General features: G+C 58.7%; 3 protein-coding genes and 1 non-coding gene across 11 annotated transcripts; 3 read left to right on the top strand and 1 right to left on the bottom strand.

Moving 5' to 3' along the window:
* The first annotated feature begins 124 nt into the window (after window positions 1–124).
* MED29 (mediator complex subunit 29) lies at window positions 125–3,679 on the top strand. 2 transcript variants are annotated; one of them, XM_078438442.2, is made up of 4 exons: window positions 125–452; window positions 990–1,048; window positions 1,312–1,396; window positions 3,116–3,679. In XM_078438442.2, the coding sequence occupies exons 1-4, from the start codon at window positions 237–239 to the stop codon at window positions 3,428–3,430; spliced, it is 675 nt and encodes a 224-aa protein (XP_078294568.1). In that variant the 5' UTR covers window positions 125–236; the 3' UTR covers window positions 3,431–3,679. The 2 variants fall into 2 exon arrangements, with proteins under 2 accessions (XP_078294568.1, XP_060507066.1); XM_060651083.3 differs by having other exon boundaries at window positions 3,046–3,361.
* Window positions 3,680–8,939: 5,260 nt separating this feature from the next.
* On the top strand, window positions 8,940–11,558 carry ZFP36 (ZFP36 zinc finger CCCH-type). The gene is made up of 2 exons (XM_060651098.2): window positions 8,940–9,061; window positions 9,892–11,558. Exons 1-2 carry the CDS (start codon window positions 9,038–9,040, stop codon window positions 10,843–10,845), a joined length of 978 nt encoding a protein of 325 aa, XP_060507081.1. The 5' UTR covers window positions 8,940–9,037; the 3' UTR covers window positions 10,846–11,558.
* A 2,955-nt stretch (window positions 11,559–14,513) lies between these two features.
* On the bottom strand, window positions 14,514–14,606 carry TRNAI-UAU (transfer RNA isoleucine (anticodon UAU)). The gene is given in 2 exon segments: window positions 14,514–14,549; window positions 14,569–14,606. It is a non-coding gene; the product is annotated as a tRNA-Ile (tRNA).
* Window positions 14,607–14,804: 198 nt separating this feature from the next.
* Window positions 14,805–25,520, top strand: PLEKHG2 (pleckstrin homology and RhoGEF domain containing G2). Of its 7 annotated transcripts, none has more exons than XM_060651093.3 (19): window positions 14,807–15,774; window positions 16,425–16,512; window positions 17,377–17,645; window positions 17,727–17,827; window positions 18,614–18,680; window positions 18,787–18,833; window positions 19,074–19,224; window positions 19,524–19,661; window positions 19,829–20,029; window positions 20,490–20,582; window positions 20,670–20,756; window positions 21,590–21,623; window positions 21,716–21,817; window positions 21,936–21,983; window positions 22,063–22,101; window positions 22,266–22,282; window positions 22,392–22,568; window positions 22,675–23,599; window positions 23,679–25,520. In XM_060651093.3, exons 2-19 carry the CDS (start codon window positions 16,446–16,448, stop codon window positions 25,301–25,303), a joined length of 4,188 nt encoding a protein of 1,395 aa, XP_060507076.3. In that variant the 5' UTR covers window positions 14,807–15,774; window positions 16,425–16,445; the 3' UTR covers window positions 25,304–25,520. The 7 variants fall into 7 exon arrangements, with proteins under 7 accessions (XP_060507072.3, XP_060507071.3, XP_060507076.3 ...); XM_078438441.2 differs by having other exon boundaries at window positions 16,425–16,554; XM_060651092.3 differs by having other exon boundaries at window positions 16,410–16,512.
* Window positions 25,521–26,735: the final 1,215 nt, after the last annotated feature.

Here is a 26,735-nt window from a genome sequence, read left to right as displayed (position 1 = left end):
AAATAGCTGGGTAAAGGGCGGAGCGAAGGAGGAAAAACCTCTTGTGATTGGTGAATCGGTATCTCCATATGACGTTTTATTTGAGCGTCAAGTGCGGGTAGTCATTCTTTCCCCCCATTGGCTGACTTGCTTGGGAGGAGCAGCTAACTAGCAAACAGGGCCTGGAAACACAGAAGCTAGAAAGAAACCGGGAGAGACACGCCTGTGGCGTATTTCCGGCGCGCTAAGCGAGGAAGATGGCTGCGTCCCAGCAGCAGGCTGCTGCGGCTTCGTCCGCTGCAGGTGTGTCGGGTCCGGGTTCGTCTGGTGGCCCGGGTCCCCAGCAGCAGCCGCAACCACCAGCACAGCTAGTGGGCCCTGCCCAGAGCGGGCTTTTGCAGCAACAGCAACAGGACTTCGATCCAGTGCAGCGTTATAAGATGCTCATCCCGCAGTTGAAGGAGAGCCTGCAGGTGATTGGCTAGGAACGGCGAGAAGATTGCGGGGTTTGGTTCTCTGACTCCAAGGGGTACAGGGGAGGGCAGAGGGACTCTGTAGTGTGGGAGAGAGCAAAGGAGCGTTAGGCAGGGAACGGGAATATGAGTTGGCCCTTTTGATGAGGCCAAAGCGAAGCTCTGCTGATTTACAGTGTGAGCGGGATAAGCGCGAATGTTAGGCCTGGGAATGGCCGGAACTCGAGTGGGAGTGAGTTCGAAGGGGCAAAAAGGCTCTGGTTGTTAAAGCCTGAGGAAGGGACCAGCCTGTACAGAGATTCTGCCCGTGATTGGTGGGTGAGGGAGGATCTAAGATCTGTCGGGGAGATTACTGGCGAGAACCCTGGATGAGAGCGGGCTTCTGGGAAAATACAGGTGCTACCCTGGATTGACAGGAGACGTGCCAAGTGAAGAGAAGGCTTGAAATTGAATAGATCTTAAGGAAGACTGTAGATCTACCAAAAGCATCCCTCTCTGTCTTTCCATTTCGTACATTTTTATTTTTTTATAAACTAGACCTTGATGAAAGTCGCAGCCCAGAACTTGATTCAGAACACTAACATTGACAACGGACAGTGAGTATAGTCCCCTTTTCCTAGTCTTAGAAACTCATCCCCGGATTCCCATCCACCTCCCCCCCACCTTCCTTCTATTTTCAAGCCCCACTCCTTAGCGTCTGGCCTTGCTCTTTTTGCTTCTTCTAAAACAGTCCCTGAGGCCCTGCCTTGGGGCTTCTGGGCCTAAACTTGGTTTCCTGATGGATACTTGGTTGGGTAGACACTGACATGCCAGAGATTGGAAATCCATTCTCCAGTCACCTTCTTCTCCTGGACTACAGAAAGAGCAGTGACGGACCTATACAGCGCTTTGACAAGTGTCTGGAGGAGTTCTACGCACTCTGTGACCAGCTGGAGCTCTGCCTGGTAAGGGGCCTTCTAGACACTGGGGCACCACAATCCTGCCTCAGTCCCCAGGTCGTCAGGAACCCTCATTCAGTCAGTCGTCACACACACACTGAGCACCTCCTGTGGGCCAGATGTGTGCATCAGCTGATGCTGGGGACACAGTGTTGTCCTGATCCTTGCCTTCACAAAGCTTCCAGTTCACTGGGGTGACATGTGTCCTCAAACAATGACAGCTCAGGGTGGTCAGGTCTGTGATAGGAAACGCCCAGCCCACACAAGTCAGGGCTGTGATGGGGGAGGCACATAGCCTGATATGATAGGGGAGGTGTCAGGATTAAAATGAGAGAAAAAACAAAAAAGTAAAGTGATAGAAGCTCAGGGGAGTGTAGAAGGCCAGAGAAGGAACCTGACTCTGCCTAAGGTAGGGTAGGGAGAGGGGGCTCAGGGAGGGCTACTGGTGGAAAGCACATCTGAGCTGAGGCTGAGACATAAATGGAAGAGGCATAGGAGTTTTGGGGAAAGTGGGTGGCTAAGAGCACAGCCTCTGGAATCAGATGGACCACCAATTCCCACCTGTGAGCCTTGGGTTTCTCCTTTGAGAAATTAACTTTGGGGAAAGATAGCAAGATCACGTATTTAAAAAGCTGAACGTGGTACTAAGCACGTGGCAAATGTTTCCCGTAGTGTCATCATCATCGTTTTGAACTAGGTTTTGAAAGAAAAACCAGAATTTGAGAAGCCTGGTGGTGGTAGAAAGGTGTTCCAGCCAGAAGGAACAGGCTGTTGCTTTAACTCTCCTTTAGGAATGTCATGAAACTCAGTTTTGCTGAGGTGTAGGAGGCATTAGGGCTTGTTGGGTTTTGAATATAGCCCTGTGGGCGCTGGGGAGCCATGGAGGGTTTTAAGCAGAGAAGACCGTCGACCTGCTTGCTGGCTTCTTTAGGAATATGCCTCTGGCTGCCCAACGAAGGATGGGTTCGAGGAGCCAAGAGTGGAGGCTGGGAGCCCCAGGAGGCAACCATGGCAGGATTCAAGGAGGCTAGGCCGCACCAAGACAGGCTCCTGAGACAGGGACCCAGGAAGAGGAACATTTTGGTGGGGAGGGTATGAGAGCTCTGGAATTCCAGGGGAGGCTGGGGACACAGGTGTGGTGTCAGCGCAGAGGTGAGAACTGAGTGGTGCCTGAGGGTGGGAGAGGAGACGGGACCTGGGAATTACCCCCATTTAAGGCTTGTGTAGACTAAGAAGTGTCTAGAGAGAGCAGCCAGAGAAGAAGGAGGAAACCCAGGAGCAGGTGTCATCGGAGAAGTCACCGCCAGTGCCAAAGGCCGCAGTTAGGACAGTCACAGTAATAGCTGGCCGACATTCATCAGTTAGCACTTAAGGTGACGCGCTAGTGCCCGTGGCTCTCACACTGTTCTCGTGTTCTCTGTTCACACACGCGTTCTCGTCCTTGCCTGATGAGGTAGCGAAGGAAACAGGCTCCGAGAGGAGCAGCTGCACACCGGAAGTCACCCAGCAAGTGATTGGCAGGGGGGCCAGGCTCTGACCCCAAGACCCTGGGAGTCCAGAGGCTGAGCAAGCTACCCCAGGCTGGCCCGTGGGGTGGGGTTGGGAGTAGGCGGGGTGAGCGACACTGATGCCGTACCTTGCCCACCTGCCCACAGCGCCTGGCACATGAGTGCCTGTCCCAGAGTTGTGACAGCGCCAAGCACTCTCCAACGCTGGTGCCCACAGCCACCAAACCGGACGCTGTGCAGCCTGACAGCCTGCCCTACCCGCAGTACCTGGCAGTCATCAAAGCCCAGATTGCCTGTGCCAAGGACATTCACACCGCTCTGCTGGACTGTGCCAACAAGGTCACGGGCAAGACACCTGCACCACCTACAGGCCCTGGGGGCACCCTGTGAGCTGGCAGGGCTGGGAGTGGGGCAGGCAGTAGGGGAAGGGGACCCGGAGGGAATGAAGAGTGACCTCAAAGCCGCCTTGTCTTTGACTTTTCTTCCCGCTGGAGCACTGTGGCCACAGCCAGCAGGGGGCAGCAGAGGCTAGCAGGGAGTTTGCAGGGCGGGGCCTTGCTCAGCCGGGGGCCTGCTGTCCTCCCTAGCCCAGGATGCACTTTGGACTGCTTGTTGATGACCTCTTCCAGGGGCTCTCCCCCAGCTTGGCCTGGGTGAGGATCCCTGACCTGTCCTTCTCCTTCAATCCTTCCTGCTTCTGTCCCAGTTTGGGGGTGGTCTCTCTGATTTTGTTCCCTTTTCTAGCTGTCCTGTATGTTTCTGAGGCATGTGTCTGTTCTCTCTCTCTCTCTCTCTCTCTCTCTCTCTCTCTGTCTTATTTTTTCACTTTCTCTCTTTTGGTCACTCTCTCTCTCTCTCTCTCTCTCTGCGCTTCTGTGTTCCTGTCTCCCTGTCTCTGACCTTCTCTGTCCTAGCCCCCTTTTGCTGTCTTCTGCTCCCAATTCCTAACTGGGACTCTGTCTATTATGAAGGAGGCCAGATTCTGGGAGCCCTAGGTTAACTGGGGCTAGGGGAAGCAGTTTCATTTCCAGGGGCCACAACCAAGTCCAGGGATCCCCAACACTTCCAGTGTCAACCCAGCCCCCAGGGTCCTCAGCCAAGGAAAGGGGAAGTGAAAGGGTTCTAAGCCCTGACCTCAGCATGCCTGGTCTGGGAGCAACTCACTCCCCCACCCGAACCTGGAGCCTGCGTCAGCAGCACTCAAACTAGGGGCGTTGTGCAATCCGTGGTGAAGCCTGGTCCAGCTGGATGCCTGGGTCCTTGTATTTTTAGCCCCAAAGGAGAAGTGAAAAGGGCCCAGTAGGGGTGAATCATCAGTCCTGGGGAAGAACCCAGGCGCCTGGGCCCCAGCTCCGGGAAGCAGGCCTTGGGGAGGGGGCTTCAGGGAGGGAGGAACCCACCAGGCTCTCCACTTCCCCAAGAACGAGAGCTTCAAGAGCTCAGCCATGGCTTTCAGGCCTGGGCAAGCCCAAGCTCAGCTGTTGGGGTGTGAAAGGCCCAAGTGAGTCAGCCGGGTTGTGGGACTGCCCCACCCAACACCTTCTGTGCCTTGGTTCTTGTGTCACTGCCCAGATGTGTCCTAGACCCCACATCTGCAAGGAAACCCTGGGACTGTGAAGACCTGTGATTCACCCAGAGCCCAAGTCCCCACACTAGAGTCCTGGGAAATGGCCAGCCCTGTGTGTGTGTGTGTGTGTGTGTGTGTGTGTGTGTGTGTGTGTGAACACATCCTAGAAAGTTCCTTTCTTGAAGTGCCTGGCATGTCGGGCTGACCCTCAGGAAGGGCAGTGGAGGTCTTGGGCACTAGTTGATGATGCTATCTACAGGAATAAATCTAACACAAATGCAAGATTTGCATATGGAGAATTATGTTACTTTACTAAAAGACATTAGTAAGACATTAGAGCTTAGATTGGGCGGTGGGTCATGGGTACTCATCATTATTCTAGCCTATAAATAGATGTTATATGTATTATTTGTTAAATAGATGATAAGACTTACTTAAAAAGTCCTTGACAGAGCTCACGAAGGCCTCGCTGAGAAGGTGGTATTGGAGCGGACTTGAAGGAGAGGGAATAGGCATGTGGGCATTTGGAGAGAGAGCAGCACCAGGAGAAGAACGGCAAGTGCAAAGGCCATGAGGCAGGAATGTGCTGATGTGTTTATGGAACAATGTGGAGGCCTTGACCACAGGGCACGGACAGAAGTTGAGGCAGGTCACGAAGGACCTTCATGGAGATTTCTACCAGATTATTAGACCCAAAGGGAGATTATAGAGGCTGGTGCACAACCACACACTCCAGGGAAGGGTGTACGTGAGATGCACAGCCACACAGAGCAAAACAGACCGTGGGGACACGGGTGCACATGACACCCCTCCTCCAGAGCAGAGAACAGCATAACCCACCATCCTACAATCATAGTGTCCCCAGGCTCTCCGACCCAGTGACACTCCCACAAACACACTCTAAAGGAACAATCCAACCACATGAATATATAAACAACTCTCTAATCACCACTTAACCCACTATCTTTCACCCCATCACAGACTTTGCCCATCACAGGCTGAGTCAGCCCTACACTTAGCTCAATATTATCAAAAGCAGCCTTAGCTGGGGATAGATCATGCTTCTCAGGTAGAGAAGGGGTGTGTGTGTGTGTGTGTGTGTGTGTGTGTGTCTGCTGTGCCCCCGGATGTGGCAAACAGTGACCAGCCACCCTCCCCATGATGTGCGATACAGACGTCAGGAACCAAAGTTCACCAGCGCCACTGCCTTGTGACTGGGCCTCAGAGGAACCTCATCCAGATTCTGGCCTCCCCTGTTCTCAGCCTCACCCCCAAAAAAGGACACAGACACCTGGGAACACCATCCACTACACAAAAGAGCTACAGGGAGCTGGCACACAGCCACGGCCACCTACGGTGACACACAGGTGGCTTACACACACACACACACACACACACACACACACACACACGGCTTTCAGGTGCACTCCTCAAGGAGTTACACACCCTTGGTGACTCCAGACCCCGCTGTGGTTCAGAGCGACGACATACAGATGTGCAGGTGGGTGTGTGGGTCACACGTTCTTGCGAATGCACCTCGAGGACGGCCGCAGCGGAGTACACACTCCCTAGAGCCAGAGGCCGTTAAAGTCAACAGCGTCGTCGACCACAAAGGCACGGGTGGTTTCGCACCTTTATACACACAGCCGTGGCAGGCGGAGCCGTAAGTACACAGCCCTCACACAGGAAAAGGGGTGCACACTCTCGTGTCCCACACCTACTTCTAATTGCGTCCCCGGGCACATCAGGGCACGCACGTTCGCGCCCACAGTGCACACACCGTCACGCTGCGACGGCCACGGTCCGCCCACCGGCTGGCCCGCGCACTTGCACGCACGGCCGCCCCGCTCACGCCCAGTCACACCAGGCGCGCACACGTGCCGCGGGTACACGCACCCCTGCTCGCCCGCGCACTCGCACCGGCTCTCACACCCCCGCGTTTCCCGTCCCCGCTTGTTTTTCTGGAAACTCTGCTCTCCGTTCCCCTCCCCCTAGGCCGGAAGTGCTCGCCGTATTTTTAGCCTCAATGGTTTCCGCCCCTTCCCTCCTCCCTCTGCCCGCCCAGGACCTGCCCCCCTGCACCCCGCGGGGGACCCCGGCCATCCCCTTCCCCACCGTCATTCCAGAGGGGATTCCCGGCCGCCGCTGGGGCCACGGATTTTCCCGTTGGCTACGTGGGGAGCTGGGAGGAGGCCTGCCCTGAACTTCCTCCCGGGCTGGGGCATCTGGGGCGACTGGGGCCTGGACGGGGTGGAAAGGGGGATGGGAGCCAGACTCCCAAATCGGAGGAAGGAGGGGCTGGGGGCTCAGACTCAGGCTTGAGAGAACGGAGGGCTAGGCGCCCGAACTTGTGGGTCTGTTGTAGGAGGGCCTGGGGGGCCTGGTCTGGATCTGAGCGAAGAGGTGGTTCGGAGACCCGGACCCCTAAATCTGAAAAAGGAGGGGCCGAGGCCCGAGCCCTTGGCTCCCACCCGTCCGTGTTTCGGTGGATGGTCGGCCCTTCCCCGCGCAAAGCCCCCTCTCCGGCCTCTTTGAGCGTCTTCCAATCCCTAGCGTCCTGGCTCTCGGGGCCGATGACTCAGCAGATAGGGGAGCGGAGGGGGGGTCCGTCTGACTCAGGGATGGGAAATGTTCCCTGTCTCCAGGGAATCGAAACTCCTCCAGGATCGCGGCCAGAGCCGAGCCAGACTCCGGGGACCCCAGGGTATCCCCCACCTCCCGTTTTCCCGCCGCCTCCGTCCTACTAGCGGCACTAGGATTTGGAGCCCAGCGGGGAGGTGGGTGCCAGGCACCTCCCCTTTCCCTTTTCCCCGTTGTCCTCCAGGCTGTGTTTACAGGCGACAGAAGCCCTGGTTACGAGAGAGGAACCCGGGCGTCCGGGTCGAGCCTCCTCGTCACGGCTTCCAGGAAGCCCCCCTCCCCCGTCCCTTGCGAGTGAGTCACGGGCAAGCGGGAGGCTGCAACCGTGCCAAAGCCGCCCGCAGCCGCCCGGCTCACGGGACTGGCCGGGAAGGCCCCTCAGCCCCAGAAAGCGCCGCACCAGGGATTCCCCCGAGCTGGGTCCGACGAGGCAAGTCGGTGTGCCTGGCAGACTCTTCCCACCTCAACACAAGCCCGCGGCCACAGCCTGCAACAATGAGCTTGCCACCCTCATGACTGCACGCTATGGCTATGATTTCTACCCCCTTGTTTTCACTCAGGGCGGCCAGCTCACCAAGACCCCCTTTAAGAGTAAGTTTTCTTCCCAGGTCTTAACTGATTGTCACTCAGGGCACCCTCCTGACCATCAAACACTTGCCAATGTGGGGAGGAATCCTCGCAAATTAAGAATTCTCTCAAGGCACACCCATTCAAAAGAGACCCATCCGACCATCAGTTGGGGGATGACCCGTTTCTTCCACCTCAAAACAGCTTTCCTTTCCGTCGAGGCAACCCTCCACCACAATAAAAGACCTCCTCCTTTCCAATCTGGAGTCTTCTCAGGCGGCACACTCTTTACATAATTCCAGCCCCTGATGTTAGACTGTTGCCACTTACTAACACGCACTTGGGACAGTAACTTGGCCTCTCTGTGCCTGGGTTTCCTCGTGTGCAAAACGGGCGTATAACCTCCTTGAGTTGCCGTCTGTAAAGCACTTTCATAGAACGGTGCTTAGCCCAGAGGAAACGATCGGAAGTGCCATGCTCTGCGGGAGCAGGAGAGGCTCCTTTCCTGCCTCGCCAGGTATCCGGGACCCTCGCCCCCGGGAGTGGGGGTGGAGGGGACGGCGATCAAGCTCTCTGAATCTGGGCTGTTTGGGAGGGAGACCGAACCAGGCGGGCAGGTCTCAGAATCCCCCACCTGGCCTGTTGGTCCCCTCTCCGTTCCCTACGGATTTCTGTATGTAGGTGTTTGTTTCTGCTTGTTTTTCTCCCTCTTTTTCTATTTCTTTTTGTGACCCTCCCTCTCGCTTGTCTCCTTGAGTTTGTCTCTTTGGGACGCTCTACCATGTCTTTTCTGTCTCCCAACTTATCCTCCTCTCCCTGCCCTGTTTCACCCTGTCAGTGTCCGTCTCCCAGTGTGTGTCTCTCCCTCCCTGTCTCTATGTTTTTCTCTTCGGGTCTCTCCATTTCTGTCTCTTTCTCGCTCTGCGTCTCTCTCCGCCTCCCCCCCCCCCCCCCCCCCCCCCCCCCCCCGCCGGCCGTCTCTCCCGCGCACGCCCTCTTGGCCCCTGCCCAGGTCAATTCCCCCAGGAGCCCTGCCCCCACCACGGCTCGGTTCGATTCTCCGCGCCTCAGTCTCCAGCCTTGAAAACTGGGCCGACACCCCTCCCCCCGCCCCCCACCGTGGGCACTCCCCGCCCGGTCGCGGGCCCGCCTCCCCGCGCGTCCCGGCGGGGTGCCGGGCGGGCCCTGCTGGGGGCGCGCGTCCGGGAAGCGCCCCTCCTGGCCCCACCCACCCGGGCGGGCCCCGCTGGCCCCGCCTCCTCACTTCGTCTCTATAAAAACACGGGCTCCAGCAGCCAACCGCAGCCTGACTTCAGCGCTCCCACTTTTGGCAGAGTTCTCAGCCCATCGGCCGTTCGCGCCGCCATGGATCTCGCCGCCATCTACGAGGTGAGCCCCCGCCGACCGGCACCCCCGGTGTCCGCATGCCTGACCCCCTTCTTAAGCTAGGGCTCTCCAGCGCCGAAAACTCTGGCCCGGGACCTCCGGCTCCTTTCTCAAACTGGAGCTCCATGGAGCCTCACACTTCAGCCCGGGGGCCCTGCCTCCCTTCTCCGACCTGTGCGATCCTCTGGAGGTGAAATGGAGCCTGCGACTTTCGGGTCTCGGCCCAGACATTGGTGGGGTGGCCCTTGGAGGTGGAAAAGTGGAAGACTTTTCTCAGACTAGGGCTGTCTGGAGGCGGAAATGGCCCCACACCTGGTTTCACCCCCTTAGTAGTTGCTGAGGGCGCGGTTTTGCGCGGAGGCGTTTCTGGGGCTGGAGTCTCGGGGTGAGGGGAAGCCGACTTCTGTCTCTCCACCCCTTGACCCAGCGGGGAACTCTGGGAACTCGAAAAGCGACGAGATCCCGGCCCCTGCCTGGGTGAAGTTTGCCTGCTCCTCCAGTTGTGAAACTGGAGAACCCGAGGCGCGGGGGTCAGATCCCGAGAGGCCCAGAGGCTCAAAACTGAGAGGACAGTGGCGTGCCTGTCCTCTTCGGGAAGGCTGGGGTCTCCTCTCGATCCAGCCGGAGGAGCCGGAGTGCCTGGGTGCCTCGGGAGGGGCTTCCGTCGCGAGTAAACTCAGGACCTCCAAATCGGGAGCCCATGTTTTAACGTGGGCAGGTGGGGCTCGGGCCGGGAGCCCACAAACCGGACTGGCAAGCTCTTAGGTGCCCTGCAGCTGTGGTGGGGCGTCACCCAGCATTTTCGGTGTCTTAACCGGTCCCTGTTCCCACAGAGCCTCCTGTCGCTGAGCCCTGACCTGCCATCTGACCACGGAGAGACTGAGTCCAGCCCAGGCTGGGCCTCCTCCGGGCTCTGGAGCCTCAGCTCGCCCGACAACAGCCCGGCTGGGGTCGGTGCCCGTCTGCCTGGCCGCTCCACCAGCCTGGTGGAGGGTCGAAGCTGTGGCTGGGTCCCGCCACCCCCAGGCTTCGCACCCCTGGCTCCCCGCCCAGGCCCTGAACTGTCACCCTCACCCACCTCACCTACTGCGACCCCCACCACCTCATCCCGCTACAAGACTGAGCTATGTCGGACCTTCTCAGAGAGCGGGCGCTGCCGCTATGGGGCTAAGTGCCAGTTTGCCCACGGTCTGGGCGAGCTGCGCCAGGCCAGTCGCCACCCCAAGTACAAGACAGAACTCTGCCACAAGTTCTACCTCCAGGGCCGCTGCCCCTACGGCTCACGCTGCCACTTCATCCACAACCCCAGCGAGGATCTGGCTGTCCCAGGCCACCCCCATGTGCTTCGCCAGAGCATCAGCTTCTCAGGCCTGCCCTCCGGCCGCAGACCATCACCACCACCAGCGGGCCTGGCAGGCCCTTCCCTGTCCTCATGCTCCTTCTCTCCCTCCAGCTCCCCACCACCACCACCTGGGGACCTTCCGCTTTCACCCTCTGCTTTCTCTGCTGCCCCTGGGACCCCTGTGGCCCGAAGGGACCCCACCCCAGCCTGTTGCCCCTCCTGCCGAAGGGCTACGCCGGGTAGCGTCTGGGGGCCCTTGGGTGGCCTGGCTCGGAGCCCCTCTGCACACTCCCTGGGATCTGATCCTGATGAATATGCCAGCAGTGGCAGCAGCCTGGGGGGATCCGACTCGCCCGTCTTCGAGGCTGGGGTTTTTGGGCCACCTCAGCCACCTGCAGCCCCCCGGCGCCTCCCCATCTTCAATCGAATCTCTGTTTCTGAGTGATAAGTGCCTGCCCGGTACAGATCAGCTGGATCTCAAGGGGGCCATTTCTGTTTTGCTGTGGGCTCCACAGGGGCCCTGGGGCTGTGGGGAACTGGGGGACTCAGTCAAGTAGCCTCCCCCCTCCCCCAACGTCCAAAGTGCATTAACCCACTCCCCTGACCCCACGCTGGGGCAGGTCCCCAGTGTGCAAGCTCGGTGTTCATGGTGTTGGGGGCAGGAGTGTTTTCTGGGGTCCTGTAAAAAAAAAATGTAGCAGATTTGAGGAAGGCAGTGAGCCCTCTACCCGCCCCTCTTTCCCAATGCTGTGAATAATAGGCTCCTACTGCCCCCCCCTCCCCATTTCTCCTAGACCCTGAGGTTCCAGTGTCTGATGGTGACTGGAGCCTCCCCCTGAGGGGGAATCCTGGTGCTCAAAATTTCCCTCCAAAAGCAAGTTGCCAAAGCCATTGCCAAACACCCACCCTGCCCCATCCCCCCAGCCATTGGGCCCTTTATTTATGACGACTTTATTTATTCTAATAGATTTTATAGTATTTATATATATTGGGTCGTCTGCTTCCCTTGTGTTTTTCTTCTTCATTTTTGTAATATTGGAAAAGATGGAATAATTATTGTTATAAGTATACTATAATAATATATTAAGTAATATATATTGTTAAAAGTTTATTTTTGTGTTTTTTGGAATTTTTAAATAAAAGGAATCTGTGTGTAAACTTGAATCCTGGATTTTGTGCGGTCTCGAAGCAGTAAGAGGGGCGGGGAGGGTGGCGGGGCACCTTTTTTAGGGATAGACAGGGTCAACCGAAACCCCGGCCGACTGAGCAGCCAGCGGCGCTTACCTGGCAGGAAGTGACGTCACCTGGCCCGGCCGTCCACCTGAGAGGGCGGGGCCAGGTGAGGTCACCTCAAGAACTCGGAGAGCCAGTTCCCGGGGCGCGGGGGTGCAGGCGTTCCCGTCTAGCCGGGCTCCTCGACCCAGCTCTCGGCCGGGCGCGGGCGGGGAGGGCATGTTTCCGTCCCCACGGGGCCGAGGGAGGAGGGCGGGGCGGGGCGGAGAGGACGGAATGTGCCGGGGCGCGAGCCCAGGGCGGACGGGGGCGGCCGGGCGCGGCGAGTGGGGGAGGGGGCGTCCCGAAAGTCGGGGCGTCCTGGGAGCCCACTCCCCGGCGTTCCAGGACGTGAGAGCCTGGGGGACTCAGCCTTTCGGAACCCCCTGGGGGAGGCAGCTTGAAAGCCTCAGGATTCCAGAATCTCAGAGGTAGTCTGGGCGACTTAGAATTCGAGGCCCTTGGGTGTCTCAGAAAACTTTCCGGGATCCCAGAATGCAGCATTCTGGCTTTCCGGGCCCCCAAGTCCTCGGAATTGCAGAGTCTTGGCCCGGCGGGGCCCGAAAAGTTCGGTATTGCGGGATCTCGGCATTTGGGGGTCCTCGGAAGCTCGAGGTTCCGCGCTCCAGGCGGGGCCGAGCCGGGGGTCGGGCTCGCCGGGCCAAGAGTGTGGGTCGCGGCCGCGTCGGGCGGGGCCCCGAGGACAGCGGCGTCCTCAGACCATACAAGGCAACAGGCGGCGGGAACCACCCTGGGGCGGGGGAGCCGGCCGCCCCGAGCCCGGAAGCCGCCCCGCGTCAGCGCCGGCGCCCCGCCCCCCTTCCGCCGCCGCCTCCGCCCCCCCTACCCCTTCCCCCCCGCCCCCCCCCCCCGCTTTCCTCTCCCCGTCCCCACTTCCCTCTCCTCTCCCGCCCTCCCCCCGTCAGTTCCTCCTCCCTTACCCTCCTGCGCCACCCTTCCCCCCTCACCCTCTCCAACTCTTCCTCTCCCCTTTTTATTGTGTTCCCCTTCCAGCCCCCACCCCCTGTCCCTTACCCCCTTTTCTCTTTCCTTCAGTTCTCTTCCTCTCCCTTCTCCCCTCTTCCTGCCCTCTCCACCCTTTCCCCCCCTGCCTCTCACTCCTTGTCGCCTCGGTTCCACCTATCCTCCCCACCCCTCTGCTGTCTCCTGTCGGGGTTCTCCCTCTCCAGACGCTTCCCCTCCTCTGCCTTCTCCCCTCCCCTCCTCCTGCCCTCCTCTTTGGCTCGCTCTCCTTGCACACTGGCAGGCCCTGACCATTGATCTCCTCTTCCAGGAAGCTGCCCCCCCCCCCCGCCTCAGTTTTGGGAAAGGGCTCAGATCCCCAAACTTAGAAGAGGGTTGGAAAAAAATATATAGAAATGCGGAGACCCAAAGACAGTGGGGAGGCAGAGAGCAAGAACAAGCCATGAGGAGACATTTACAGACACTTGAGGTACAAGAAACTGACATCTCTGGCCCCTGCCTTAGCAAAAACAGTCTCTGCTGGTAAAAACAAAAGCGAACCTCATTTGAGAAAATGGTCCCTACTAGCGGCTACCGGTACCAAACACCTGGGAGTCCCCTTGACTCTTCGTTGTCAAACTCACACCCCAGTCCAACAGCAATTCTCTCTGATTCACCTTCTAAATAGATCTACCTGCCTCCTCCTGTGGCCCCCACCGTGGTCCTATCCAGCATCATCTCCCACCTGAACCTTCATAGCAGTCCCTTCCCTCTTTCCTGGCCCAGGACCTGCCCTCAGTCTCTCCCCGCTCCCCAGCAAAACAACCACAGGGAACTTGTCCTGACACCTGAGTCAGAGTCCCATCACATAAAAGGCAAAGTCCTAAGACCTCACCAGCCTACGTGGCCTGACTCTTACCTTTGGCTACTCTTGCTCTAGTCACACTGGCTTCCTGGCTGCTCCACCGTTATACCTGACCTGCTTCAGCCACAGGGCCTTTGCACAGTCTGCTATGGCTACCTGAAATATTCCCCAGTTATCCCTATGGCTTACTCCCCTCCATTAGGTTCCTGCTCAAATGCCTTCTCAGTGAGATGGTGTTTGACTATTACTGCAGCCCACACCGAACCTCCAACACCCCATCCTCTTTCTCATATGCTCTGCTTTCTCCATGACATTCACCACCACCTAACATATAAAATATACTTAGTTTTCATGTTTATAGAAACTTGTCTCTCCAGCTAAGAATGTCAAATCCTCAACGGCAGGGACTTTGTCTTGTTCACTGTGCTATCACTCACACCTAAACCCTAAACAGGAGTCGGTCACATAGTGCATGTTTAGTATTTGTTGAAAGGAACAAACCAACTCAGAAAAAGGGAGGAAAAGGGAAAGTGAAAAATCCAAGACACAGGAGAAAAAAAATATGTGACGTGACTGATGTCAGCTAAACTCTTTTTCTCGGTTTATACATATATCGAATCATGTACACTTTGGACTAATACAATGTTATATGGCAATTACATCTCAATGAAACTGGGAAAAAAAGAGAGAGAGAAGATGGAGAAAAAAAAAGCAATGCCTTGGACAGTTTGCGGAGGAGAACCCGACACATCTACAGAAGTCTTAAACTGAGATTTGCAGACCCAATTGAATTCGCAGGCATATAAGAGACGATACCACCCTCTGGCGGCCAGGATGGAAAGGGCACCTCCCCACAGTACAGAACACTCCCGGGCAGCTGCCTTAGTTCCAGGAGTCTTTCTAACCCAAAAACTCCGAAGATCGAATGCTCGCTCCCCTCAGTGGTGATGTAGATGTTTCAGTTCACTTACGAGACGTGTACATTTGTAAAATGCTGGTAACAGAAAAAAAGGTGCTCCAGGTGAGGATCGAACTCACAACCTCGGCATCGCTCCGCTCGCACTGTCGTATAAGTACCGCGCGCTAACCGATTGCGCCACTGGAGCTCCGGCCGCACCGTCGCGCCGCGAGGTCCTTCAGTCGCTTTTGGACACGTGACCCTCCCCGCTGGACAGCTCCGCCTTTACTGCATATGCAAATAAGAATTGTTCGGTTGACCAATGGGAGAAAGTGCGTTACCAGTTCCGGATTCTCACGCCCTGAAGGCCCTTGCTGTAAAAGGGAAAAGTCAGAAGCTTTTGGAATGTGGGGGTGTAGCCTTTCTGGGACTCGCCTTCTCATGAATATTCAGAATCAGGGGGGAGGGGTCTTAACCCTTTACCGGCTGGCTGGCCGGAAGGCAGCCCCTCCCCCCCGCGGGCGGGAACAGGATGTGCGCCGGGGCGGCTCGGGGGGGAGGGGAAGCCCTAGGCGACCGCCCCCCGCCTCACAGCTGGGACCGGACTCTCCCGCTACAGATGTGGCGCTGCCGCCGCCGGAGCCCCGTGGTACTCATCCCAGAACCCGAAGGGTCCAAAGTCGTGGACTCTGGCGTCGCGAGTCTGTGCACCGCTCCCTGAGAGACCCCGAAGCCCGGGACCCCGCGTCCAGGCTAAAGGACCCCAGATATCCAGGTGCCCAGCGCCCCCTCCTGGAGGAGCCGGGAGTCCGGGACGTCAGCCCCGCGCGTTCCTGGAGGCCGAGCTTTCTGCACCCCGTTTTAAAGAACTTAGGATCCCAGATCGGTGATTACCTCCAACGGTTCCCAGATATCCGAGCCCAGCATCCGAACTTGGCAAACGGACTCCCAGCGCCCCGGCCAGTCTGTTTGGTGCTGAAACGCCCACTCCTTCCAGGGGACCCAGGAACTGGGGACTCCCCTGCGCTCCCGCCTGGAGATGGTTTAATCCCTGCTCCTAGAGTTAGGGGAATTCAGGAATCCGGTCGCCCCACGGCCTTATCTAGAAGACTCAGGAACTTGGGTCCCCAGCACCCCATCTGAGACCCAAGAGTCGAGACTCCCAGCATCCCCCATTGAGAGGACCAGGAAATTCGGACCGCTGCATCCCACTCTCCGAGAGACCTCGGATTCTGGTTCCCGGAGGCTGAGAGCCCGAAGTTCACGCCCCTGACTTGCAGAGACCCAGGAGTCCGGCTTTGCGTCTCCCCGGGGACCGTGCTAGGGTTGAATAGGAATCCGGCAGCCTCGTCTCGGGGCTGGAGACTCCCTGGGAGGTGAGGGGGGAGGCGAGGGGCCCCGACGGGCTGGGGGAGGGGGCGGCGCCGCTGCCGCTGAACAATGAGGGGGCGTGCCGGCGGGGGGCGAGCGGAGGCGCCGGCGGGAGTTTGGGTCTGAAAGGGTGTGGGAAGGCGCTGGGGACCCTCGCTGAGGCGGTGGGGACAGTAAGCGGATCGCGGAGGGACTGGCTGGAGAGGGGAGTGGGTCGAGGGCTCAGGGCCAGCGCCCCAACTCGCAGCCCTGGGCGGGGGAGGGAGCCGTCTGCAGGACCCTGGCATCCGGTCCCCCAGCCTCCTCCGCCCTCCCCAGGGACCTCCCGGCCTCCCGCCCACGGCTTTTCCCAGCCCTGCCCCTCGCCCTCGGCTCCAGCCAGAGCCCAAACGTTCCCAGGATCCCTGAGCCTCCGGCCCCAGACAGACCAGACTCCTAGCTTCACTCTTCTTTGTCTCAACCTTTCCATCTTTTTCTCTGTGTTATCTCTCCCGGTGCCCCTCTTTCTATCACTATGCCTCTGTCTGCCCCATTATTTACTCTCCGGTGCCTCCTGGACTTAGATCACACTCCTAATTCTCTGGCCTAATCTGTGAGTGTGGGCGGCGGGGAAGCCGATGGGGTCCTGATATCCGAGAAGGGGGTCTTTCCGCAGAAGCCGCTGAGCCACTCAGCCATGCCCGAGGGAGCCCGCGGACCGAGCCTGTCCAAACCCAGCCCTAGCCTTGGCGGTGGCCCCACAGGTGAAGTGTGTGACTGCGCAGCTGTGTGTGAGACCCAGACAGGTGAGAGTCCAAGGGAGGGTGGAGCTTGCTGGGCATTTGTTCCTTCATTCAAGACACTGGCTGGCCCAGTGCTGGCCACATAGGGTGACCAAGACAGTCCCAGCTCTGCCTACACAGAGTTCCCAAGTCTGGTGGGGCAGATGGAACCATCCCTAGATGGTGACAGTCCAGAGGCTGACACCCAGAGTCCAGCGGTCAAGCCTGGGCGGGGGTGGGGGTGGGGGTGATTGCCCTTTCCTCTCCCTGTGGGAGCCCAGTATGGGAACTCAATGGAGGCTTCCTGGAGGAGGAGACATAATAGAATTAAAAGATAAGGAGCAATGAGTTGGGAAAAGCAAGGAAGAGTATTCCACACAGAGGGAAAAGTATGTGTAGAGGTGAGAGAAGGCTGTGTTTTTAAGTAACTGAAGGCAGCCGAATACGACTGGAGTCTGGAGTGTGAGAAGTGGTGTGTCTGTGGGAAGAGAACAGACTGGAAAAGTCTCTGGTGGCCACGTTGCGTAGGGCAGTGTGGATCTGAGGAGTTTGGACTTTCTCCTGAGGGCATGAAGGGGTTATACTTAAAGTGACAGGGTCAAACGGGCAAATTAATAAAGATCTCCCAGGCTGACACACGGAGGTGGATTAGAAAAGTGGAGGTCGAAGCCCAGAGAAGATCCTGATGGGAGAGAACAGGACAGGACCAAGGCAGTGCAGTGGCAAGAGGAAAAGGGAGCCCCGGGAGGAGGGGAGGGGCAGATGCTGACCTGGGGTGAGTGAGTGTAGGGCTGCACTCATTCAGCTGGGGAGACGGCCTGACCTCCTGCTTCTCACCCCTGGCAGCCCCTGCAACCCCTGCCATGGCCTCCCCCCGAGGTTCTGGGAGCTCCACATCCCTGAGCACGGTGGGCTCCGAGGGGGACCCGGCTCCAGGGCCCGCCCCAGCCTGCTCGGCCTCTAGGCCAGAGCCCCTTCCAGGACCCCCCATCCGCCTGCATCTGTCACCGGTGGGGACTCCGGGTTCCGCCAAACCCTCGAGGCTAGAGCGAGTGGCTCGCGAGATCGTGGAGACAGAGCGGGCCTATGTCCGGGACCTTCGCAGCATTGTGGAGGTGAGGCAGGGGGGTACCCGAGCACAGTGGGGACCCGGGCCAGCCCTCCACCGCCCCCCATAACCCCAGTCATCCCCACAGGACTACCTGGGTCCTCTGCTGGATGGTGGGGTCTTAGGGCTGAGCACGGAGCAGGTGGGCATACTATTTGCCAACATCGAGGACATCTACGAGTTCAGCAGGTCAGAGGCGGGAGGGACGGGCAGGGGCACCAGCTGGTAGGGCTAGGGGAGGCGGGCTGTATCCTAACCTAAACCTTGGAGTCCCATGACCCCCTCTCCAGGCTGGCACATGGGGAGGTAGTGACACTGGGCAGGGATCATGATGGGGAGTGAAGGAACCAGAGTGGTGGAGGCGGAGTTGGATAGGAGCCCGAGGACCCAGATGAGATCTAAGTACGGGGATGGGTCTCAGCACTAGGTCAGGTCTGAGATCACAGTGAACCCACGGCTCATGTGGGGGACCTAAAGATCATGATAGCGTGAGCATTCGCGTGACCACGTCGTCCCGAGAAGCCCCTCAGTCCCAGACAAACCAGATGGTTGGCCTGGACCCAGTGAGGAAGATGCTGGCGTCCGAGGATCCTGACCCCTCTGAGCGTCTTGATGAGATCGATCTCAACGTTATTGCAGGAGCTCTGAGATGACATGACAAGATGTCGGGATCACAGCAGCTTCTTAAGACGATCCCAGCTTTGAGGCCCATGACACCCCTCTCCCTGGGTCATATCACGAGACCCCTAGGCTCATGGCAGCTGTGACAAGATTTGGGGCTGAGGAACGGGACGCTGTCCATGGACAAAGTCTGAGCGGGGTTGTGATCTCCCCACATAGCAATCAGAAGACTCCCTTCGGATACGATAGCCCCTTGAGAGATCCTGGCAGCCACCAAGTCCCCAGCCTCCTGGAGTCGTCCCACGGGGGGCTGTGGGGACAGGGCAGTCCCTGACCTCGCCCTCTCCCCCACAGTGAGCTCCTGGAGGACCTGGAGGGCAGCAGCAGCGCAGGGGGCATTGCCGAGTGCTTCGTGCAAAGGGTGAGTCAGGGTGGGGGCTCTCAGTCCGGGATGGGGCTGGGGTAAGGCGGGGGGGGTCCCGGGGAGTTGGGACCTCAGGTCTCCCTAACTGCTGTGTCACCCACAGAGTGAGGATTTTGACATCTACACATTGTACTGCATGAACTACCCGAGGTGAGGGGTGAGGAGTGAGGAGCCCCCGCTGGGCCCCAGGCCTTTGCCCGCTGAGTTGATGTGCCAGCCAACCTCCCTCCACCTCAACCCATCCAGCTCCAGCCCCTGCCAGCCTATGACCTTAACCGAGCTCTCCCTAAGCTGCCCCTGACCCCTGCCAGCCCCTGAAACCCTGGCCACGCCCCGCTGCGCCCTCCCCGCTGGGGGCTGCCAGCCCCCTGACCTGTGCCCCGCCCCCAGCTCCCTAGCCCTGCTCCGGGAGCTGTCGCTGTCCCCGCCCGCAGCCCTGTGGCTGCAGGAGCGCCAGGCCCAGCTCCGCCACTCGCTGCCCCTGCAGAGCTTCCTGCTGAAGCCTGTTCAGCGCATCCTCAAGTACCATCTGCTGTTGCAGGTCAGGCGTGGCCCTGGGGGTGCTGCTCGGGGAGGGCAAGGTCCTGGCCGTTGACCGCCTGGTGGTACAGCTGCAGGGTGGACCCAGGACAAGTCCCTAGAAACTGGGCCAGCAGTCGGGGACAAGTTCTTGCCACCAGTGGGGACTGGCTCCAGCTGATTCCTCTTTCTGTCTCTGCCTGTTTGTCTCTGTCCTCCTCTGGGTCGCCACCTCTGTCGCTGCCTTGGTATCTGTCTGTCTCCTATCATTACCATCCTTTTCTCTTGTTTCTGTTCCCTCCCTGGGTGCCTGCCTGGCAGGAGCTAGGCAAGCACTGGGCAGAGGGCCCGGGCGCCGGGGGCCGTGAGATGGTGGAGGAGGCCATTGTGTCCATGACAGCGGTCGCCTGGTACATCAATGACATGAAACGCAAGCAGGAGCATGCTGCGCGCCTCCAGGTGACCCCAGGGTGGGCTGGGGCTGCTGGATGGGGGCAGTGGGCACGAGGGCCTTTGGCGGGGGTGGCCTCGGAGGACGGGCTGGGGTAGTGCAGCCTTGTTGCTAACCTCCTGGTCTTGGTGTGTGTGCGCGCCCCTGTGCCCTGCGCACCTGGCGGGCCCGGCAGGAAGTGCAGCGGCGGCTTGGCGGCTGGACTGGCCCGGAGCTCAGTGCTTTCGGGGAGCTGGTGCTAGAGGGCGCGTTCCGAGGTGGCGGAGGGGGCGGCCCCCGACTTCGAGGGGGCGAGAGGCTGCTCTTTCTCTTCTCACGGATGCTGCTCGTGGCCAAACGCCGGGGTCCGGAGTACACCTACAAGGGCCATATCTTCGTGAGTTCAGGGTTGGGGGCAGGACCAGGATGTCACCTGCAAGGTGTATTCTGAATACCTACACCTGTGTACCTACGGGATAGCTGGGGGCAGGCGGGGTCTGCAAAGGAGGAACAACCCAGCCTCAATTTGAGGGCCGTATTTTCTTGAGTCCAAGGATGGGGGTGAAGTTTAATGAAGGGTGAGGGCATCAGGATACAGGTGAGGGCCGGTGGAGGGGCTGGATTCGCCCACCAGGCAAGCATCTTCATGAGGGGAGCACATCTGGACCCAGATGAGGGCGAGGGACTGGTGAGGGAGAGCAGAGCCCAGCCTGGTGGGGGGGGGGGTGCTCCACAGGGGGTAAGGGGACCCACCACACAACCTCATGGGGCACATCTTTCTAGGAGGTAGGAACCCAGATACACACTGAGTCTCGGGGGCTCTGAGCTCCCTGCCCCGTTCTGTCCCCCTTACCCAGTGCTGCAACCTGAGTGTGAGCGAGAGTCCTCGAGATCCTCTAGGGTTCAAGGTGTCCGACCTGACCATTCCCAAACACAGGCACCTGCTCCAGGTGAGTGCAAGGTGGGGCTGGGCGGTCAGGGTTCCCCTCAGCCCCCAGACCTTCCACCTGGCTCCCGACTCCCTATCCCACCCCCAGGCCAAGAACCAAGAAGAGAAGAGGCTGTGGATTCACTGTCTCCAGCGCCTTTTCTTTGAGAACCACCCCGCCTCCATCCCCGCCAAGGTACAGCTCCTGCCATATCCAAGGGGCTTCGGAATGCTGGAGGACCACCCCCCTCCCGTAGTGCTACGAGACCCTGAGAGTAGGGGGCTCGCTTAGACCGTGATCAATAAGTTGCATTTTAAAAAGAAAAGGAGGGGGGCACCTGGGTGGCTCAGTCGGTTAAGCATCTGACTTCAGCTCTCCCGGTTCATGAGTGTGAGCCCCACATTGAGCTCGCTGCAGTCAAGACAGAGCCTTCACGGGATCCTCTGTCCCCGTCTCTCTGCCCCTCCCCCACTTGCACTCTCTCAAAAGTATTTTTTTTTAACGTTCACTTATTTCCGAGACAGGGCACGAGTGGGGGAGGGGCAGAGGGCGAGGGAGACACAGCATCCGAAGCGGGCTCCAGGCTCCGAGCTGTCAGCACAGAGCCCGACGCGGGGCTCGAACTCACAAACCATGCGATCGTGACCTGAGCCGGAAGTCGGTTGCTCAGCCGACTGAGCCACCCAGGCGCCCCTCTCTCAAAAATAAATAAAACGTTAAAAAAATAAGTAAGACGATGCCAACTCTTTAAAAAAACAAGTAGATAAAAATAAATTCCTGCCTGGGTTTGAATCCCAGCTCCACCACATCGCTGCTGTGTGACTTTGGGCAAGGGACGCTACCTTTCTGGCCTCAGTTTCCTCACCTGGAGGAGTCAGAGCACCGAGTTCGCACACCTGTGGTGACTACTAATAATCACCAGTCGTGTGACGTGCCTCATACAGAGTAGCACCCGTTAATAGGACTGTGACTGGGGCGCTCGGAGGCAGCCCCCCGGCGACGCAGCCCCTCACCCTGGTCTCTTTCAGGCAAAACAAGTTCTCCTTGAAAACAGCCTGCACGGTGAGTTGGGGCCTTGGGTTGGGAGGATGTGGAAGTAGGAGGATGACTTCCAAGGAAAAGTAGATCACGGGGTTCCCGATGTCTCCCCGCAGGTGCTCCTAAAAGTAAGCCCATCCCAGAGCCCCCGACGCCCCCTCTTGGGTCTCCCCGACCTCGGGATGCTAGAAATTTCACCCCTGGACGAAGGAACACAGGTAAAGAAGATGAAACCCTGAGGTTCCCCCGCTTCTCCCCCAGGAATTGTACCCCCGGCCTGTCCCCTCCAGCCTGGGGCTGGGCTCATCGTGGGGTTCTCCTCTGCCTCTCCCACAGCTCCGTCTCCAGGACCCTCTGCTACCCGCCGTGGCCGCAGACAGTCTGGTGAGTGTCCTCCACCTGAAAGTTGACGAGAGAACGCGGGGGGAGCTGGGCCCCTGACGTCCCTGTGTCCTCTCCCCAGAGCCAGTAAAGGACCCGTATGTTATGTTTGCACAGAATGGTAAGTGGCCACCCTAGCCCGGCCGGGTCCGTGCCTCTCTGTCGATCTCTTCCCGAGAGATGCCCCGTGTGCGTGGGGGAGGGCTGATAGGGGCAGCGGATCGGCTGTAAGGAATCATCCAGATTCTGCATCTCACTCTTCTCTTTCTCATCTCTCCATCGCAGCTAAGCCTAGACTCAAGGTAAGAAATACCCTAGCACAGGGTCTGGGGACCCGGACTCCTCTGAGTCTGGGAGGAAGAGATGGGCGGCCCTCGACTCTTGCCCTCCGTCCTCTTTCCTTGCTCACAGCATGCTGGCAGTGAGGGGGAGCTCTACCCCCCCTTGGAGCCTCAGCCACCAGTTCCAGCTTCCGGACCCCCTGAGGACCTAGAGGACCCTGGCCCCCCCACGCTGGAACCCTCCGGGACCTCGATCACGGAGGAGATCCTGGAGCTGCTGAGCCAAAGAGGCCTCCGGGATCCAGGGGTGAGCTGGGTGTCACATCAGGGCGTCCTTGGGATTTAGCTCGGTCAGGCACAGTCCGGGGGGCCGGAGGGCCAGCCCACCATGGTATCTTTGGCCTCTTCCCCAGTGCCCACTACAGCCGCCCCCCCACGACATCACCGCGTTCCCTGGAGACTCGCAGGTGCCAGGCGACAGTGAAGCCCTCACATTCCAAGCCCTTCCCAGCCGGGACTCTTCAGAAGAGGAGGAGGAGGAAGAGCTGGAGTTGGATGAACGGGAGCCTTCCCCACTCCATGTGCTAGAAGGGCTCGAAAGTTCCAGTGCGGCTGAAATTCCCGACGTTCCCAGCCGTACCAAAAGTCCAGACGTACCCAACCTCCCTGAAATTCCCAGCCTGTCTGAAATTCCCAAGATTCCCCACCTTCCCAGCCTCCCTGACATCTCCAATGTTTTTGAAATGCCTTGCCTTCCATCCATCCCTAGTGTCCCTGACATTCCTAGCCTTCCCAGCACTCCCGCCCTTCCCTGTGATTCCTGGCTTCAGGGAGCTCTGCGGGAGCCCGATGAGGCTCTAGCCACGAGGAGAGAACTGTTTCCTGGAAGCAGTTCCACCAAAGGAGAGCGGTCCTCTGGGGGCAGGGTAGGGCAGCAGGATCCTGAGGAAGGGGAATCCTTCCCAGATTTCCAGTCCCAGGAAGTCACCCGAGACCAGGGATTCTCAGATGAGCTGGGATTCCGCTCCTGTTCAGAAATCCGGAGCGCCTGGCAGGCACTGGAGCAGGGGCAGCTGACCCGGCCCGGGTTCCCAGAGCCACTGCTCATCCTGGAAGACTCGGATCTGGGTGGAGGTGGCGGGAGTGGGAAGGCAGGAGCCCCGAGTTCGGAGAGGACAGCTTCCCGAGTGCGCGAGCTGGCCCGGCTTTACAGCGAGCGGATCCAGCAGATGCAGCGGGCGGAGACCTGGGCGTCGGCCAACGCGCCCCGCCGCCGGCCCCGTGCTCTGGCCCAGCCGCAGCTGTCCCCCTCCCTGCCCCGTGAGCAGGCCAAGCCAGGTGAGGTCCGGGTGTGTGGTCAGCAGAGACGGCCCACACTGAGATCGCGGTCCTGACTCCGTTCTTGCTGTGCACACAGGGCCCCTGCCTGCCTTTGGACACGTGCTGGTATGTGAGCTGGCCTTCCCGCTGACGTGTGCCCAGGAATCTGTCCCTCTGGGTCCTGCCACCCGGGTTCAAGCTGCCACACCTTTGTCTAAGCAGGGAGGCTGCCTGGGTGGCCAGGGTCTAAATGTTTCAAATTTGCCTGAGCAAGACCGTCTGAGCATCCAGGTTCCAGCTGCTACCCCTTTGCCTGGGCAAGGAGGCCTCTGGAATATACAGAGTGTGGCTGGAGCCCCCACACCCTTGCCCGAGCAAGAAGACCCCCCACACGATCAGGTTCCAGCTACAACTTTACCTGATCAAGAAGGCCACCTGGAAACCCAAGTTCCAGCTACCACGCCTTTGCCTGAGCACAGAGGCCACGTGGACATCGAGGTTCCAACCAGCCCAGCTATACCCAAGCAGGGACGTGGTTCTGATGCCATGGGTTTAGCCACCACTCCTGTGCTCAAGAAAGAAGGCCACCTACAGAGCCAGAGCCCAACCACCGCCCTGTCAACGAAGCAAGGCGGTTCCGGGGATCTTCAGTTCCCAGCTGCTGTTTGTGAGCAAGCCGTCAACACTTTGCTTACGCCCGGAAGCAGCCCGGACCGTCAGATCCCAGGCAACACTCCACTGCCCTTGCAGCGTGACCTCCCAGACATTCAGGTCCCAGGTACTTCACCTGGGCCTGCGTACGGAGGCCGCCTAAGCCACCAGACCCCAGCCAACGCCCCGCTGCCTCTGCCCCAAGACCTCTCAGACATTCAGGTTCCGGGTACCTCACCTGTGCCTGCACACGGAAGCTGCCTAGACCGTCAGATCCCAGCCGACGCCCCACTGTCCTTGCCCCAGAACCCGAACGTCCCAGCTGCCGCACCTTTGCCCCGGCAACAAGGCCTCACGGACACCCAGGCCCAAGCCCTCCAAGCCCTCCCGCCTTTGCCCAAGCAGGGAGGCCTCCCAGACATCCAGGGGCTATCTGCTGCACCTCTGCTTCAGGAACAAAGCTTCACAGACCTCCACGTCCAAAAAGTTACACCTTTGTTGGAGCAGAAGAGCCTCACGGACACTCATGTTCCAGCTGCGACCGCTTTGCCTGAGCAGGAAGGCTCTCGGGACAGTCAGGGCCTGTTACCCATCCCGGTTCCAACCACCATGGTTTTCTCCAAACCAGGAGGCCACCCGGTGTCTCATGTCGCCCGGTCAGAGTCTTCAGAGTTGACCCCACCCCACAGTCCCCCTCCTCCAACCCGTCAGCTCCTGGGTCCCAGTGCAGCTGCCCTCTCAAGATACCTGGCAGCGTCCTACATCAGCCAAAGTCTCGCTCGGAGACAAGGGCCTGGGGGAGAAGTTCCCCCAGCCTCCCGGGGTCCCTGGTCCTCCTCTGCCCCGGCATCGCGGGCACCTTCACCACCACCCCAGCCTCAGCCCCCACCACCCCCAGCCAGGAGGCTCAGCTATGCCACCACGGTCAACATCCATGTCGGGGGCGGTGGGCGGCTACGGCCAGCCAAGGCCCAGGTCAGGTTAAACCATCCTGCTCTCTTGGCCCCCACCCAGGAATCCGTGGGCCTTCGTAGGGCCCAGGGAGCTCCTGATGCCCCTTTCCACATGTGAGCCAGGATATCAGACTTCTTGAAAAGCAAGGACTTCAACCAGACGCCACAGACCCTCAGAACTTCACCCAGATGTCCAGACACTGAACAAAGGTGTAAAAATTGCCGCAGCTTTCCAGCAACTGGGATCTGCTTTGGCAAATGGCTCTCCTTACTTACCTTGATTAACTCAACAGGGATGGGGGAAGGGGCTGTCATTAATATTTTGTTCATTCATATTTTGAAGTTCTGTATCTTTTCCCATTCCGGAGGCAGTGGGGGAGGACCAGACAACGAATGGGAAGGGCTGACACAGCACGAATCCGTGGCTCAGTACGGGGTGGGGGGGAATCTCCAACTTCTTTGAGCGTTGCTGACAACCACCCATTAGAGTTTTGGTGTGTGCTGTTTCAGAGTTTATGAACGGCTTGATGCCATCCAGGAAAGCCAAGTTAAGCAGCTCTGTCCCAGGCAGACGTGGAAGTCCGTTCCCTCCGCGATTTATCCAGTTCATGTGTTGTCATCTCTTCTGCTCAGCTATCCCTGGGCCTATCCATCCGGTTGTCTCCCCAGCCCTCTCCTCCCGTCTGCCTGTCCATCTCCCAATCCATACGGCATGCTTTATTTAGCCATCTCTATCCGATTCATCCATCATCACCCTACGCTTACCCCATCTAGTATCCTTTCTAACACCAATCCATTCCTCCATTATCCCACCTGTTTTCTCCAACCAGCCCTCTCCATCCATCTGTCCCTTCCCAATGTCACCTCCAGCCACTCCTACGTCTCATTCACCCAACCATCTAATCCGGCAGGGCAGCCATCCAACGTTCTCTTTCGCCAGCCCATCCCTCCTTAGATCATACTGGGTCTCGGGACTACAGAATTTCAGAGACCAGTCCATGCGGACACCAGAATGAATGTGTTTGGGATTCTGGAAGTCTGTTCCACATCTGAGTTCTCTGGACAACCACTCCCCGACGTCATGAATGTTCCAATTCTTGTGCCCACCTACACACACTGGATCTCTTCACCCCCTCGCTCTAGTTTGGGGCCTCTAGAGTGCCCCGGCGTGCCCCCACGCCCCCCAAAAAAGAAATTCAGGTCAGAGACAAAAGACTTTTATGTTAGAATCCTTCGGCCCCCTCCCAGCAATGGCATGCCCAGCGAGCTGCCTAAGTTAAGCAGTTTCTTTGGAATACTAGCTTTGTTCATTGAATGCTAAACCTCTTGTGCTTTTAGCACATTGTCTTATTTATTTTTTCCTGGAATTCCCTACGGCTTCAGTGTCCTAGCTGAGTTCCAAGTCCTGACTTTTCTAGTTGGTGTATAACCTCCCTTGGGAGTCTGGGTTTTCTCAATTGTACGAGGACAACAGTACCTGCCTTGTAAGATCATTGGAAAGATACAGTGAGCATATCCTCATTTCCCAGATGTATCTGAGCCTGACTCAT

The sequence above is a fragment of the Panthera onca genome, chromosome E2, assembly GCF_046562875.1.
Source record: "Panthera onca isolate mPanOnc1 chromosome E2, mPanOnc1 haplotype 2, whole genome shotgun sequence".
In the NCBI taxonomy this organism is placed as follows: domain Eukaryota; kingdom Metazoa; phylum Chordata; class Mammalia; order Carnivora; family Felidae; genus Panthera; species Panthera onca.
The sequence above is the reverse complement of the archived record's forward strand: the minus strand, read 5'-3'. Positions and strand labels throughout refer to the sequence as shown.

Excerpts from the sequence above, each read along its gene's own strand:
- PLEKHG2 (XM_060651089.3), top strand. The coding sequence starts at position 16,446 with ATGCCCGAGGGAGCCCGCGGACCGAGCCTGTCCAAACCCAGCCCTAGC. Across the intron at positions 19,225-19,523 it reads AGTACCATCTGCTGTTGCAG|GAGCTAGGCAAGCACTGGGC; the intron begins GTCAGGCGTGGC and ends CCTGCCTGGCAG. Across the intron at positions 21,624-21,715 it reads CCTTGAAAACAGCCTGCACG|GTGCTCCTAAAAGTAAGCCC; the intron begins GTGAGTTGGGGC and ends GTCTCCCCGCAG.
- ZFP36 (XM_060651098.2), top strand. The coding sequence starts at position 9,038 with ATGGATCTCGCCGCCATCTACGAG. Across the intron at positions 9,062-9,891 it reads ATCTCGCCGCCATCTACGAG|AGCCTCCTGTCGCTGAGCCC; the intron begins GTGAGCCCCCGC and ends CTGTTCCCACAG.
- MED29 (XM_078438442.2), top strand. The coding sequence starts at position 237 with ATGGCTGCGTCCCAGCAGCAGGCTGCTGCGGCTTCGTCCGCTGCAGGT. Across the intron at positions 453-989 it reads AGTTGAAGGAGAGCCTGCAG|ACCTTGATGAAAGTCGCAGC; the intron begins GTGATTGGCTAG and ends TTTATAAACTAG. Across the intron at positions 1,049-1,311 it reads ACTAACATTGACAACGGACA|AAAGAGCAGTGACGGACCTA; the intron begins GTGAGTATAGTC and ends CCTGGACTACAG.